The sequence below is a fragment of the Buteo buteo genome, chromosome 12, assembly GCF_964188355.1.
Source record: "Buteo buteo chromosome 12, bButBut1.hap1.1, whole genome shotgun sequence".
NCBI lineage: Eukaryota > Metazoa > Chordata > Aves > Accipitriformes > Accipitridae > Buteo > Buteo buteo.
Genome location: NC_134182.1, coordinates 18,543,191 through 18,558,238, shown reverse-complemented (window position 1 = coordinate 18,558,238; position 15,048 = coordinate 18,543,191). Strand labels below are relative to the sequence as shown.

The following is a 15,048-nucleotide window of genomic DNA, read 5'->3' as shown; positions in this document are numbered from 1 at the left end:
TAAAAGAAAAAATTGCAGCTGTTTCTGTATCATTAGGGCAAACTCACAACAGTGCGATGTTGCTCTCTGTGGAAGATATAATGTGAATTGCTCCTTTCTAAGGAATTCCACCTTGCACATGTTCTAATTACTCTAAATTTGGACAGAATAAGACTACAGTGATATATGAAATGTGCCAAAGAGGAAAATGGGTAGAAAAGGCCTGTGGAGGATGAGGTTGGTTGAGGAGATCCACACGCAGTCCATCACCTGTGTGTGTGGCTTAATTGTATTCCACTAATTTCAACAGATCTGACCTGCTTATAATAACTAAAAGCTTATTCTAGTATAGCAAAAACTAAGAAAATACATTTGGTTGTTGGCATGAGCCTCACCTTTGGAAAGTAGGGCAGAGAGAAAGGTTGCTCCTCTCAGGAGTCTGTGTTTTTAGGTATATTAAATCTTCTGAAGTGTTTTTCTAAGGTAAAAAGATAGTGTAATTCATTCTTTTAATGTTTTTAAGGTAATGCAGATCATCTGGAAGAACAGGGGAAACTAAAGGTAAAGTATGAGTACAGCTTTATCTTTTTTTCTTTTTTTCAATACCTATCATCACCTCTCTGGCTGTTGCTTCCTCTGAGGCAGGCAGAAGAAGAAAAAATACAGCTTGGTGTGCTAAACTGTTTGACTCTGCAAAGACTAAATGCAAAGCAAATGACTCCACAGTGTGATATTGCGGCTGCAAGACTACAGTACCTAATCAGGAAATAAAGGTTTCTCTGAGCAACGTTTGTTATTAAGTTGCATATCCTGTACGTAGATTGATTGTCGTTAGCACTCGTTCCTAGATGCTCTGTCGCTCTTTTAGAAACAGAAGATTAAACTCTTCCTTGCACTATAATGGTGCAAAGCGTGCGCACCATTAAAGTTCTCCACCTGGAGACTACAGGGTGCGTGGGGACTGTGGTGGCCCTTGTTGCAATACAGATTTCGCCTTTATGTAGTAGTGATGGTCAGCTAGCCAAACGTGGTCACAGTGATGAAGGAAGCCCTAGCCAAGTCACCCTTTCGGGGGGTGTGTGTGTGTTGTCTTTCATCTTTCTTTAAAGCAACAGTTGTTGGGCCATACCTACAGTCAGAATGTAGGAGGGCATTAAATAGTGTTCCTAGTAATACTGAGCTGTCTCTCATGCTGAGTGAATAACATCATTCACATCCTTGCCCCAAATGCAACTCTTTTTTCCCCTCTTTAGTGCTTTCTATGATCACCTGGGAATTTTGCCAGTTGCCAAGGACCTGGAATTGGTTCACTCTGCCTTTCCTGTCGCATATTGGAGATGTAGCTTTTTGTTGTGTCTGTTGGGTGCCCCTTGGCATGCAAAGATGTGTGCAGTAGCTGTCCTTATGACCTTTTCCAGATTAAGCACTCACTATTTGCAGCAGTGGATGTAGCAGGTTGTGTTCAGCACATTTCTTTGTTTGCTTAGGCCCAGTTCTGTGGCAATCAGTAAGAAAATAGAGCAAAAAGTGTCAAGTTTTGGAAGAGTGGGTTGGAAAATGCAGCTGTCCAGATCTGTGTTCCCTTTCATTTCTAGCAGAGGTGTAATTGTTCTTTAAAATTGCTGTTACATGAGTAAGAGCTTGGTACTGTGTAAGAATGGAGCCCATAGGACTCCTCTTTCCACAAATTTCCTTGTTAGATCAAAGCAACCAACCATATTTATTTATGTCAAAGGCTCTAAGAAGCTTCCAGTTTTCATGTGAGCAGGCGATATTACCTGAGACCCCTTCATCTTCAGGTTTGTGTTTTATATTATCCTTGTAGAGGCTTTCCTTCCCAAAATTATTTGAGAACGGGCCGGGGGAGAAATCAGCTGTTTGAGGGGATGCATATGCGGGATGTGACTGAAGTGGAAGTAGGCTCTACAAACTCCTTAGTTTTTTGTTCTATTCGTAATTACTTTTCTACCTTAGTTTATTCAGTTGCTAATTGAGGATGCCACTATTACTTAAATCATTCACAGTAGTATTTTGTGATCTCTTCTTGCTTGACGGTTGATGATTTCAGTGCATCTAAGCACCCAAAGTATTTACTGAACACTTGAGTAAAATTTCTCATCCTCTCTGACTGATTTAAAACTGCCAGGCCGAAGGATCAGTATAGACTTGTTACGTATTAATCAATGTTGTTATGTTTTAGTATATTGGTGAATGTAATTTTCTTTCAAGGTTACTACTCTCTTTTAACCTGAAGTCTTTCACTTTTCTGCAGTTCATGCTCTGAGACCAGCTGACATTAAAACAGTCACTGCAATAGGAAGTTTGCGAAGAGTAAGTACAAGTGGGAAATGTGCTGAGCGTGACCCATTTCCTCCAGTGTGATGATGAAGTGAGCTGATGATGTAGTTTGAGGTCCCAGTTAGGGCATTCAGGACTTGAATCTTTCCACAAGCATCAAAGGCTTCTGGTGAAAAATGACTGGAAATACCTGCTGTTCAGTGTTCCAGTATACCCTGAGTCTAAAAAAACAGCCAGCTAACTTCGTGCAGGAGGAAATGTGATCACAGTGCTCTTGCACAGAACCGTGATATTTGATTAGACTGCTTGGGTTTTCCTAACAATAAGCATAGTTGATCGAATAACTGGAAGAAGAAGCTGGGAAAATTCAAACTGGAAAGAAGTACAATTTTGGTGATCACCATTAGAACAAATTATTGAGAAATGCAGTAGATTTTCCATGCTGTTGAAGTGTTTTCTGTAGAGACTGGTTTCCTGTCTAGAAGGCAGAAGCTCTAGAAGAATCACGAAGATATAATTCTGATGTATAAACCACTAGGTAAAGTTCTCCTGCCTGTTCTAATACAGTCAGATTTGGATGATCTTTACTTAATAGTTGGAAGTGAATACCTGAAATAGATTTGAGGCCCAGTTAAAAGCATTTAATGACAGTTCTCAAGCTTTGAGGAAGTGTAGAAATGCATGTTGGGCAAAAGTTGATAGCCATTGCAGGGTCTACAGCTGCAAAGAAATGGGGGAGATTCTCCCTTATCATGAAACAACTTTCAAATTTGAGGTGGTATTCATCAAGACATCATAATTTTATCTGAGATGAAAGCTTTCCATTAGAAAATCAGCACTCAGGGACACCTTGTGAGTACTTCCCTCTCTGGAAGAAAATAATTGTCCTAAATGCAAAGGTACTTCACCCATATCAGATGCATGGTCCTTTAGAGCAAGTCTTTTTTGTGCTAATGTCTTCGTTGCTTGTGGGTGGTGCCATAGAAAAACATATAAATCATCTTTTTTTAAGGAATGTCTGCTTTCCTAGAGCAAACATCTCTGTTGCTGTCTCCTCCTCAGACTCTCTGAAATCAATGAAGTTCCTCTGTTTATGTTAAGAGGTTTTTTACAGCCACTGTACTGGCTGAGTGCCATCCATGTAAATTACCTAAATGACTTCAGGTCGTGTCCCTTGTTGAAAAGGAGTAGATCCAGGGAAATTTGGTTTAGAACAGCATTTCATTTGACTGAATTTGAGTTCAACTAGTCAAATTTTATTTTAAATCATATGTAATAAATTCATTAATGAAAGCAGTAACTAAGAAAGCATTACCAGACTATAAAAATAAGCTGTAATAAGGAAGCTCTGAAAAGTAATTTAAGTCTGTGAGTAACTACAACAAAATGGAGAAGAGTATGTAGAAAACAATGCTATCTATAACAGAAGTGGAATACAGTAGGGGAACAGCATGTGTAAAGCTAGTTTACCCTTTGCTTAATGCTATTCTTATTGCTTGCTTGTTCACAGACACCAGGAGCTGATGTACATCATGAGGATTTACTCCAAAGGTAACAATGAATTGTTAGCATTTATAAGTGTCATGATACTAATTTATACAGTATCACAGTGCAGGAATTAGTCCCAAGCAATTCTTATTATTGTTTACTAGAGAGGAGGAGAAAGCCTATATAAAATATAAAGGATTTTGAGACACTGGATCCTTCCCAATCCTTAGCTAACAGAAATTCTCTGTACTTATGCAAGATATAGAACTACCTTAAGGTTGCAATAACCTTGATTAAGAATCATTGCTGCATGATGAATCCCAGATAGTAAATATCATCATCCACTAGTTAGAGACCAGAAAGCAGGGATTTATTAAAGCAAAGAAAGAACCCGGTAGTCCTGATATCCTGTGCTCTGCCTGAATGATTCCCAGTGCTTCATGGACAAGCCTTACCCCATTTTCTTCTTTCATGCCCCCTTAGCAGATCTAAATCAGTGAGTGAACATATGGCTAAACTTTGTAGATGCAAATCCGTGTAGCTCTTTTGAGTCATAGCACTCCAGATGAGGACTTGGCCCCACACAAACAAACTTTAAAAGACTAATTTTTTTAAATGGTTGCACAAACATCTGTGTCCACTTATATGTGGGTGCACACAGAGAAGTCCCTGCATTACTGGTATATATGCATAAGCACAATTACTGCAACGTGCAGGGTGTACAGAGACACAAAAAATTGGGATCTAAGACTGTGTTCTTACTCAGCAGTAGCTGATGACATGATGGTTTTGGGGAAAGAAAGGCCCCATTCTTAATTTCAGCAGCTGCCATGAATACACACTCTGAGCTGTAGAGTAGCTAATAAGAAATTGAGGCTGTGCTGTAATATAATTTTTCTTTGAGAAACAGAATAACAGCAACTTCCTGTTTTCTCTCCCCTTTCTATAGCACAGGAAAGAGCATTCTTGAAATAAGCGTGGAAACTTTAGCAGGTGCGTGTTGCTGTCACAGTGAAACTTGAGCAAATTGGTTGAACAGCATGCTGGTAGGAGCTCCAGGGCTTTGCTGGGCTGCAGAGCAGGTGCAGCACAAGCACACTGCAGGGGTGTAAGGGAAGCCTGAGGGACGGTGTACTTGGGGAACATGGGTACAACCAGGCTGGGTTATCTGTGCTGGCTTTAAAGAGACTGTCCGGGTAGACAAATAGTGGTGAAGAAGGGGTGCTGCAGACTGCTGCAAGAGTCTTGCATGCCCAACAGGGATTTTTGGGCTGCTACTACTACCTACGCCAGTTGCTTCTGGCGTGTGCTTGCTGCCCATGCTAGCCCAGTGAAATCTTGTGTGGGTTTTCCTGTCCAGTACTCTTTCCACTGCCGTGTGTCAGGATTTACACTGGGGCTGCCATAGATGCACCACATATACAAATTCATCATCTATCAGCTGTTTCCAGCTGGCTCTGAAGGCAGCCTTTACTTGCTTGAAGGGTGTTGCAAGTAAAACCTTCAGGTCCACTGAAATGCTGAGTTGAGTAGTGGATAGCTCCAGGGTCCTCCCCTCCAGATCTTCTTCCTAGTGTCTTAATGTAACCTCCACTTCCCTGTGAAAGGGGTTTAAAACCTGGCAACTCCTCAGCACTTCTGGAGGCTGTCTCTGGGTAGCCCTTCCCAGCAGCTTCATTTATGTGGCTGCCTGTATTTAAATCTGCCTACACTACTTGTGGCTGACATGAGACATGGGGCTGGAGGCTTCTGACCTGAGTGTGGAGGCAAATTTGGATGGCAAACCTCCACTTCAGAAGGTGAGGAGCAAAACTAGCAAAAACAGCTGCAGAAGGGCTTGGGCATATCTCTCATGCCTGCCAATGATTCTCAGACTTTACGTTTTCTGGCTGTTCTGTTGCGTTTATAATGAAACGGCAGAGTAGCAGTCCCTTGTATGCAGAAATCGCCTAACCTATGTATGTCATTCAGCTCTCATTAGCAGTTTTAATCCCTCGGTCCTACACCTGTCTCCTCTGCCTGGCACAAAGGGAGCAGCATCAGACAGCCAAGCCATGTAAGTCTGAGGGGTTTTTGGCTGGGCAGTTGATTTACAGGTGGCAAGGTGGAGGATGGAAGCCTTTGGTGCTGGAGCACTTCACTGGACATGGAGTATGTTCAGTACTGGCAGAGGCTACACAGACATTCCAGGGACAGACCCTGCCAGTGTGGCTCAATTGTCACCTCTCAGAAGCACAAGGAACAAAGCCCACTGTGCGCTTTGGAGTCTGGATCACCTGACTTAACATCAGGTCTCCCTCTTTATAGCTGCAAAACAAATTTTTTGGCTCAAATAGAATTACAGGTGTGCCTACCAAGCTGTGTCTGCTGTTTTCATCTAAGTGCACATGTCAAAGTGAGATGCCTGAATATAAGCTAATCGCCCCAGGCTCTCTGTGTAGCACAGACAAGTGTCTAATCTTAACACATTTAGGAGAGAAAAGATTAATTCCATCTGAAGTCTCAAATGTTGTTTGATTTAATGGTAAAAATCAGCCAAAGCTTTACCATTACTGATGCCTTCATAGTTTTTCTTTTCCTTTCTGCTTTTCAGAGACCTCCTGCATCAAGCTGAAGAAATAGTGAAGCTCATGAAAGAGAATCAGGTTTGTTTAAAGAACAGGACAATTCAGAGAGCTTGGTGTTGAAGCAGAAAAAGGGAGAAATGTGATTAAATGCTTTAAACAGCATTCAAAAATTGCTTCAAAATAGAAAATGCAATTTCTTGAGGTTAATGGACTTTGGTCTTTCTCTTGTAAATAAGAATAAACTCTCTACCTTTCAAGTAGAGAGTTTTATTCTGGAAAGTATCTCACCTGGTTTACGTTTGTCAGAGTGGATGAAGAACTTGGTAGGGAAGCCAATATGTTTGTTTTCTATTGGTTAAGGATGTGAGACCTCTGCTAGCTACAGTCCGTAACTGTGCCAGTGTTTCTGAGAAGCCAACCCAAAATAGTAACTCTCAGTATTTGTCTCTGCAGTTTCCTCTTGGTCTTTTAGGATCATATTTTCAAAAAGGACAGTAAACATCTAGATATGCTTCGGCTGATGTCAGTGGTTGATGCTGGTGAGAGCTTGAATTATCACTCATGGCTGAGTGCTTTGTAAATCCCATCCTGGAGTTTTATGCATTCATTTTTCTTTTATTCTTAACCCCGAGGCATGTTATTTTGTATATTGGTCTTGACATAATGGGAAAATGTAATTGCCAAGGCGATTCCGCTGTTGCCTCTTTGCTCTACAGGGAGCCCATCAGACTGTTTGTACATGGATTTAGCATACGTTTTCGTGGAACTAAGTGGTTCCAACCAATACTCTTCAGGATTGACGAGAACCGCCTGAAAAACATAGCACAGCTGAGCACAGCTCTAGCTCTCAGATTTTTGCTTCAGTCTTCATCCCACTAGTGTGACCCAACCTCAGCAGTTCAGGAACATTAATCCTGTCAGCAAGCTGCAACAGTGATGGAAAGCAGCAGCAAGCTTTGTGCTAAGCTGTGTATGCCCATCTTCTCCAATAGACTTTCCAATAGCAGCAGCAATTTCTGGCTCTATCCTGAGCTTTTTATAGGTGTGCGTTCAGCTTTAATTGCAGCATTTACTGCCTAACCACCCATTTACTGTCTCCTCTAGGGAAAAGCTGGATGGCTTATCAAATGGAAGTGATTAGGATGGCCATGGTTGGGCCATGGGCTACTGCTTCTTCTTGCTGATTTAAAACCATAGCAAATCTTGTGTGAGAAAGAAAAATAGCAAATAGGTCTCTTATTACCCTGTTCCTTCAATTTATTTTTTTTCTCCCAGATGATGGACTTCCAAAATGACTGGAAATTGATCACAGTTTTTTTTAGTGCTGAAAACCCATGTTCTTCCTGTGCCTCCACAGAACCGGTAAGCTTTTCATGGGGTGGTTTAGCAGTCAAGGCAGGTGGTTGAGATGCTTTCTCAAACTCTGCTCTCCTGTGAACCAAAGGACTAGCTAGTTCTGGGATGTTGGAATGATTCTATCCAGTGATGCAAGCTCCTGGCACACAATGTGTTTTGTATTTCTAAACTTCTGTACTTAATTTGTGATCCCGTGTCTGAGATGCCTTAGCAGAACAACACTTTTCCACCTTCAAGTCTAAAGATACATTTCTTCCCCATCCCTGTCTTTCTTTTTATATGTTGTCTAATTATAGGCAGTTAAATTACAAGACTAGTTCCATGGTTTTTTTCTTGATGCTAGCTAAGACTGAATCCAGGATATAGCGCTCATTGGTAACCCTCAGTACACAGCTCAACACGCAGGGTTTGTGACCTTTGGCAAATTGATAACTGTTTTTTCTACTAGTTTTAATGGCATTTCTCATCTCATTTACAGAAGAACTGCATATTGGACAACCTGGAAAAACTTAAATCTATCTTGGATTTTTTGTATAAAAAGGTAGGATTTATTCATCAACATTGAATACCTGAATCCTTTGCTGATTTTTCCAGTCTCCCCTACTGGACTACAGCTTGTATCACTGTTCAGGTGACTTAGAATACCAATCTCATTGACTCCAATCCACTGGCTCTGTTCATTGTCACTAAGTGTTTTATTCATGCTTTTAAAAAACTGATGCATGCAAACAGAAAGGATGGACAAGAAACTGCTTCATTTTGCAACACAAGCTGATGTACCACTCAGTCTTTGGTTTTTTTTAAGTGATTTCTATGAAAAATGGAGTATATCTGTCTAGGTCTGAAAGTCATTCATGTTTAACAGGGCTGTTTGTGAAAATAATTGATATCTAATTACTGGATGTGTGGAGCTACCTACGCAGTGTACAGGCTGCTAATTACCTGGTGATGACTTTTACAGACCAGAGAAAATACCCATTAGAAATATGTATAATGGATCTTTTTTCCTATTTTGTGTTCATTTTAAGATCTCAGCATTTCTAAAAGTTTTCTAGCTGGCTGCACTAAGAATTATCTGCTTATCTAGGGTGGTTTCTGGGAAATGCTCTGCACTGTGTCTTAGTCTACTAATGCATAGCAGACTAGATGCAGATGTATCACTATTAGAGCAGACTATTAACTGTTTATCTGAAATATTTTAATAGCATCTTCTAAGAATTTTGTTTTGCTGGTTTGAAGGCCTAAAGGGTGTTCTAAACCTGCTACAGTTCAATTGCGTCAGGCCACAACCACTTGTTTTTCTCAGACTGACTTCAACAAATGTTGTGCATGGGTGAATTTCCACCCATGCATTCTCTTCAGATTCTCTCCGCTATTATTTCCAGAATCTGTTTATGTGCACTTGTAAAAGTGAAATATCATTATGTAAATGGAAAACTGCTTTCTGCTTGGGGGAGAGGTGAGGTGGGATGCACGAGAGCTTGTGCTATTATACAGGGCTTTTCAGCCCCAGGTTTGCATCGGTATGTTGCCACAAAAATGGTAGTTCCTAGGTCATTTGAGTTCAATTTATTTGGCTGGTGGCCACTTTGGTTATGTAAAATGAATAGCTGGGTCTCAGTCAAGAAGTCACGGTCACAAGTACTTCATGAATTATGATCAACATTATTCTAGATGGCAGGTATAGGAGTTGTGATGGGTTGACCCTGGCTGGATGCCAGGTGCCCACCAAAGCCGTTCTATCACTCCCCCATCCTCAGCTGGACAGGGGAGAGAAAAATATAATGAAAGCTTGCGGGTCGAGATAAGGACAGGAGAGATCATTCACTAATTACCGTCATGGGCAAAACAGACTCAGCTTAGGGAAAATTAGCTCAATTTATTACAAATCAGCCAGAGTAAGGTAATGAGGAATAAAATGAAATCTCAGAACACCTTCCCGCCACCCCTCCCTTCTTCCCGGGCACAACTTCACTCCTGGATTTCTCCACCAAGCCCCCCCCAGCGGCACAAGGGGGACAGGGATGGGGTTTACGGTCATCACACGTTATTTTCTGCCGCTTCATCCTCCTCAGGGGGAGGACTCATCACACTCTTCCCTGCTCCAGCATGGGGGTCCATGGGAAACAGTCCTCCACGAACTTCTCCAACGTGGGCCATTCCCACGGGCTGCAGTTCTTCACAAACTGCTCCAGCATGGGTCCTTTCCACGGTGTGCAGTCCTTCAGGAGCACACTGCTCCAGTGTGGGCCCCCCACGGGGTCACAAGTCCTGCCAGAAAACCTGCTCCATGGGCTCCTCTCTCCACAGATCCACAGGTCCTGCCAGGAACCTGCTCCAGCGCGGGGTTCCCACGGGGTCACAGCCTCCTTCGGGCACCCACCTGCTCCGGCGTGGGGTCCTCCACGGGCTACAGGTGGAGATCTGCTCCACCGTGGACCTCCCTGGACTGCAGGGGGACAGCCTGCCTCACCAGGGTCTTCACCACGGGCTGCAGGGGAATCTTCGCTCCAGTGCCTGGAGCACCTCCTCCCCCTCCTTCTTCACTGACCTTGGTGTCCGCAGGGTTGTTTCTCTTACATGTTCTCACTCCTCTCTCCGGCGGCTGTTTCTCACTGTCCCAACCTTTTTTCCTTTTTAAAAATGTTATAACAGAGGCGTTACCACTATCACTGATGGGCTCGGCCTTGGACGGCAGCGGGTCCGTCTTAGAGCCGGTTTGTATGGGCTTGCTCTCTCTCGAACACAGGGGAAGCTTCCAGCAACTTCTTAGAGAAGCCACCCCTGTAACCCACCCCCGCTACCAAAACCTTGCCGCACAAAACCAATACAGAGTTCAGGACAGAATTGGCAAAGACTTAGATCATTGATTTTATATAGGCAGAATCCCAGGCCAGAGGTAACACATGTGAAGCTGTAGACGTAATTTACCATTATTGCTACTTGCTGATCTTTAATTGCAAATATAACATGATTAATTTTCACTTTATTACTGCAGATTCCCAGGGCCTTCATAAACCTGGTGGATTCCACTGAGCTCACGACTTCCTCTCTTGCATGTCAAGGTTACAATAACGTCAGGTAACAGAGATTTCTTTAAATTCTTGACACTGTCTCCTGCTAGTGTTCAGACACATAACAATGTACACATATTGACTTTATAACAGAGGTAGAGTCTTCTGAACAGTTTTTCTGCCCTTAATACAAAAGCGTGTCAAAGATTTTAGGTCTCCACTTTGTTTCTGCTAAACTCTCTCTTCAAGGCATATTTTTACCAGGAAGAGTAGGTGCTTTTAATCCTGCCAAGTTGGATAGCATATGTTTAAATATTGGGTCAGAATGGGGAAAAAAGCCTCGACACTGTACAAGCACTGTTCAGCAACAACCAAAGCATTGGTGTGTTATCAACAGTTTTAGCCACAAATACAGCACCATATGGGCTGCCATGAAGAAAGCTAACTCCATCCCAGCCAGACCCCGTACTGTGATTGTGGTCACAAGACTGCACAGTCTACCTATCCCCAGCTCTTTAGTCAGTGCTACTTCTGCCCTGCAACTCTCAAGCCAAAAACTCTGAAGGCTCCTTAAAGGTTTAAGTTTCTAGGTATCGATGTTCATAAAAGGAATAACTGGTCTTAAAGCATAATTTTAGGCTATTTGAAAGCTACTACTCCAGCTTAGGGTATGGTAGGATGGAGAATATCCAACTTGTCAGTTCCTTATGGTAACTGCATCCCTAGATGCTTTCATCCATCTCCCTTTCTCAGTACATTGTAAAAAAATGTGAGTAGCTTATGTCCCAATTTAGTATGGAGTAGGAGTGTGCACATGGACAGTTATGATGGAGTCGTTTACAGCTGATGAGATTACACTCCATCTTACTCCACAGTAATTTTTTTCCTGTGCTCATGGCATAACACACCATATGTACTAATATAGTCATCCTGACTTGTTTCACAAGCTTTGCATGTGTACAATCCAGGAGACATTCCATCAGTCAAGGAAGGGGTCTGGCTGCTGCATAACGATGTGTTTAACAACAGGTATAAGGAGAGGAGAAGCTTTCCTTGTCAAAAGCAACTGCATGGAGCATTCTAGCTTATTTCTTCTGCACAGGCACTAAGGGGAAAAATATAAGACAGGTAGTTAAGAGGTAGAAAAGATGGATTGAGGAATATGGGCCTTGCTATATATTGAAGGCCTTAAAAAACAAAATTAAATAGATCTGATTTTTTTCCCCTCACACACTAAAAGTAGTGTAAGAACCTCATTTTTAGGCATGTAACTATTTTCATATATTTTATCAGGTTCTTCTGTTAGGCTTGGGTAAGATTCTGGTCCTGCGTTCCTATTTCTTTCACTCAGCGGCAACGATAAAAGCACTTTAACAGAAAACTCCCATTTAATAGGATTAGCTAGAGTTCTGTGAAAACGAGAGAGAGTCTGATCCTGACAGGTACTTACCACTTACATCTGCAAACCCCACAAAAAAATTTTCTCAGATTCCAGTGCATCCAGGTATTTTCAACTGAGTTTACCTTTGCTGGAACCACACTAATCTTAAATGTATCTTATATTGTTCCTGCCTACAGCCTTGGGAAGTCTGAGTTCTCCAACTAGCTGCAGAAATATGCAGTACGCACATGTTACCTTGCAGGTCACAAATTTTGCTGAGATTGGTTAGCTGCCTGACAGTGCCTGGCTATCCTTTAGCATATATAAACTTTTGCAGCATTGAGCTTCCATCCACATTTCTAGATGCAGGTCTTGTTTTCAGATACAAAGGCAAAAGTTCCCCTGGAAGTATTTTGAGTGTGTTCAATTTTCCTATGTGACTATAGAGGGGGAAATATCTGAAAACTAGTGCAGCTGCTATTTTAAGGCTGAGCATGCTGCTAGCTTGTGAGACCATGTGCTAATCCAAGTCTGGCATACTTGTTATCTGAATAGGCTTTCAAATTAAGCAGCAATCCAAAGCTCTGGATGTGGAAATATATATCATTCTATGTTTATATCAAAAATTAGGATGTTCCATGTAGCTTTCTCAATATATGCAACAATTTAGTCTTCAATGTATGCTTGTCAGTGGCTTAAAAGAGTTTGTGCTATATGTCTTGTGAAAGACATTCTGAACTTTTGATAAACGTTTTTCATTCTTTTCTGCAGCAATCCAGGCAGGAATCAGTGCAATTGTGTTGGCGAATGCTCCACATTAGATGATAACATATTGAGGTGGTCCTATCAGGTATGGTATCTTCCGTGTTGTCCTGGTTTCAGCTGGGATAGAGTTAACTGTCTTCCTAGTGGCTGGTACAGTGCTATGTTTTGAGTTCAGTATGCAAAGAATGTTGATAACACTGATGTTTTCAGTTGTTGCTCAGTAGTGTTTAGACTATAGTCAAGGATTTTTCAGCTTCTAATGCCCAGCCAGGGCACAAGAAGCTGGCACAGGACACAACCAGGGCATCTGACCCAAACTGGCCAACGGTGTATTCCATACCATGGGACGTCCCATCTAGTATAGGAACTGGGAAGTGGGGGCGGGGAATCGCCGCTCGGGGACTGGCTGGGTGTTGGTCGGCAGGTGGTGAACAATTGCCCTGCGCCTCATTTGTACATTCCAATCCTTTTATTACTACTGTTGTCATTTTATTAGTATTATCATTATCAGTTTCTTCTTTTCTGTTCTATTAAACCGTTCTTATCTCAACCCAGGAGTTTTACTTCTTTTTCCCGATTTTCTCCCCCATCCCACTGGATGGGAGGGGGGAGTGAGTGAGTGGCTGCGTGGTGCTTAGTTGCTGGCTGGGGTTAAACCACGACAGCTCTCATATTACTAGACACGTCTATTCATTTTCCAGATTGGACTGAAGTGAGGAGTTAAGGGAGGAATAGCAGTGAGGAAGTTGAGTAACAGCCTTTTTACTACACGTCCACAGCAATCCTGACCCCATTTCTTACATGAGGAACACTGGACATAAGTTCTCTCTATACCTGAGTGATTTTAGTGTCTCTTGAAGTTTCTAATGAATATATAGCTTTTGGCAACCTAGAATTTGTCATATGCCATCAGAGAAATGATCCATCTTGTCCAGTAACTTGCCACATGATTTAGAAGAGGGGAAAATTTCTGTTAAGACAAAGACAGTTGTGCTGGAACTCCTTTTAGAAATGACAGGGAGGCAACAAGCATTTCATTGCCTTGCTAAGCTTGCTGCTCTTTCAAATTATGGTAAATCAGTGTAGCTTTCTCACAGCTACAAGGAGTTTCCAATTATTCTGTAAGATGACTTCATTAAATTACTCTCTTCGTTCTGGATTACTGAATTTTTTTATTGTGATTTATTAGGGATGGGGATAATCTTACTTCACTTTAAGCCCTGACAAATTGCACATATATTACACTCTCTACCTGTGTCCTGGTTTCAGCTGGGATGGAGTTAACTGTCTTCCTAGTAGCTGGTACAGTGCTATGTTTTGAGTTCAGTATGTGAAGAATGTTGATAACACTGATGTTTTCAGTTGTTGCTCAGTAGTGTTTAGACTATGGTCGGGGATTTTTCAGCTTCTCATGCCCAGCCAGGGCACCTGACCCAAACTGGCCAACGGTGTATTCCATACCATGTGATGTCCCATCTAGTTCAGGAACTGGGAAGGGGTGGGGGGGCAGGGATTCGCCGCTCGGGGACTGGCTGGGTGTCGGTCGGCGGGTGGTGAGCAATTGCCCTGCGCATCATTTGTACATTTCAATCCTTTTATTACTTACTGTTGTCATTTTATTAGTGTTATCATTATCATTATTAGTTTCTTCTTTTCTGTTCTATTAAACCGTTCTTATCTCAACCCAGGAGTTTTACTTCTTTTCCTGACTTTCTCCCCCATCCCACTGGATGGGAGGGGGGAGTGAGTGAGCGGCTGCGTGGTGCTTAGTTGCTGGCTGGGGTTAAACCACGACAGTCCTTTTGGCGCCCAACGTGGGGCACGAAGGGTTGAGATAACGACAAACCTGACCAGAGCTCATTAAAACAGATTTGTTCTAAGCGTTCATTATGTTGATTTATGTATTAGAGTTGTTGCTCTGGTTTTTAAGGCTCTGTTATGTATCTCCTCACTTGCTGTATGTAGTTCCTCTTCTACTGCTTATCATCCGTGGGAGGTGGATTAAGGTTTTCGCTTTGATGTATGGTATAACTCTGGTTTATGGTATGATAAAGTCATCAGCTGTGGGATTAATCCGGTATTTGCACTTAGCATTGTCACCTTTATACTGCAGGAGCCGTTTGTGGGAAACTATTAATAATTATACCATTTACCTTTCCTCCTTGGAAAACCAGTCTATGGGTGGGGTACCTTTCTTCCC

At 42.2% G+C, this 15,048-nt stretch overlaps 1 protein-coding gene across 1 annotated transcript in view; it reads left to right on the top strand.

The window, feature by feature from the left end:
- The first annotated feature begins 507 nt into the window (after positions 1-507).
- The window catches only part of PLB1 (phospholipase B1), an 88,164-nt gene continuing 73,623 nt past the window's right edge, over positions 508-15,048 (top strand). The window contains exons 1-11 of the mRNA XM_075042882.1: positions 508-540; positions 1,715-1,778; positions 2,252-2,310; positions 3,788-3,828; positions 4,715-4,758; positions 5,737-5,821; positions 6,359-6,410; positions 7,608-7,694; positions 8,167-8,229; positions 10,687-10,769; positions 12,855-12,933. Of these exons, the coding sequence (XP_074898983.1) occupies positions 6,396-6,410; positions 7,608-7,694; positions 8,167-8,229; positions 10,687-10,769; positions 12,855-12,933 (327 nt within the window). The 5' untranslated portion in view covers positions 508-540; positions 1,715-1,778; positions 2,252-2,310; ... (2 more) ...; positions 5,737-5,821; positions 6,359-6,395. The remainder of the gene's footprint in view (positions 541-1,714; positions 1,779-2,251; positions 2,311-3,787; positions 3,829-4,714; positions 4,759-5,736; positions 5,822-6,358; positions 6,411-7,607; positions 7,695-8,166; positions 8,230-10,686; positions 10,770-12,854; positions 12,934-15,048) is intronic.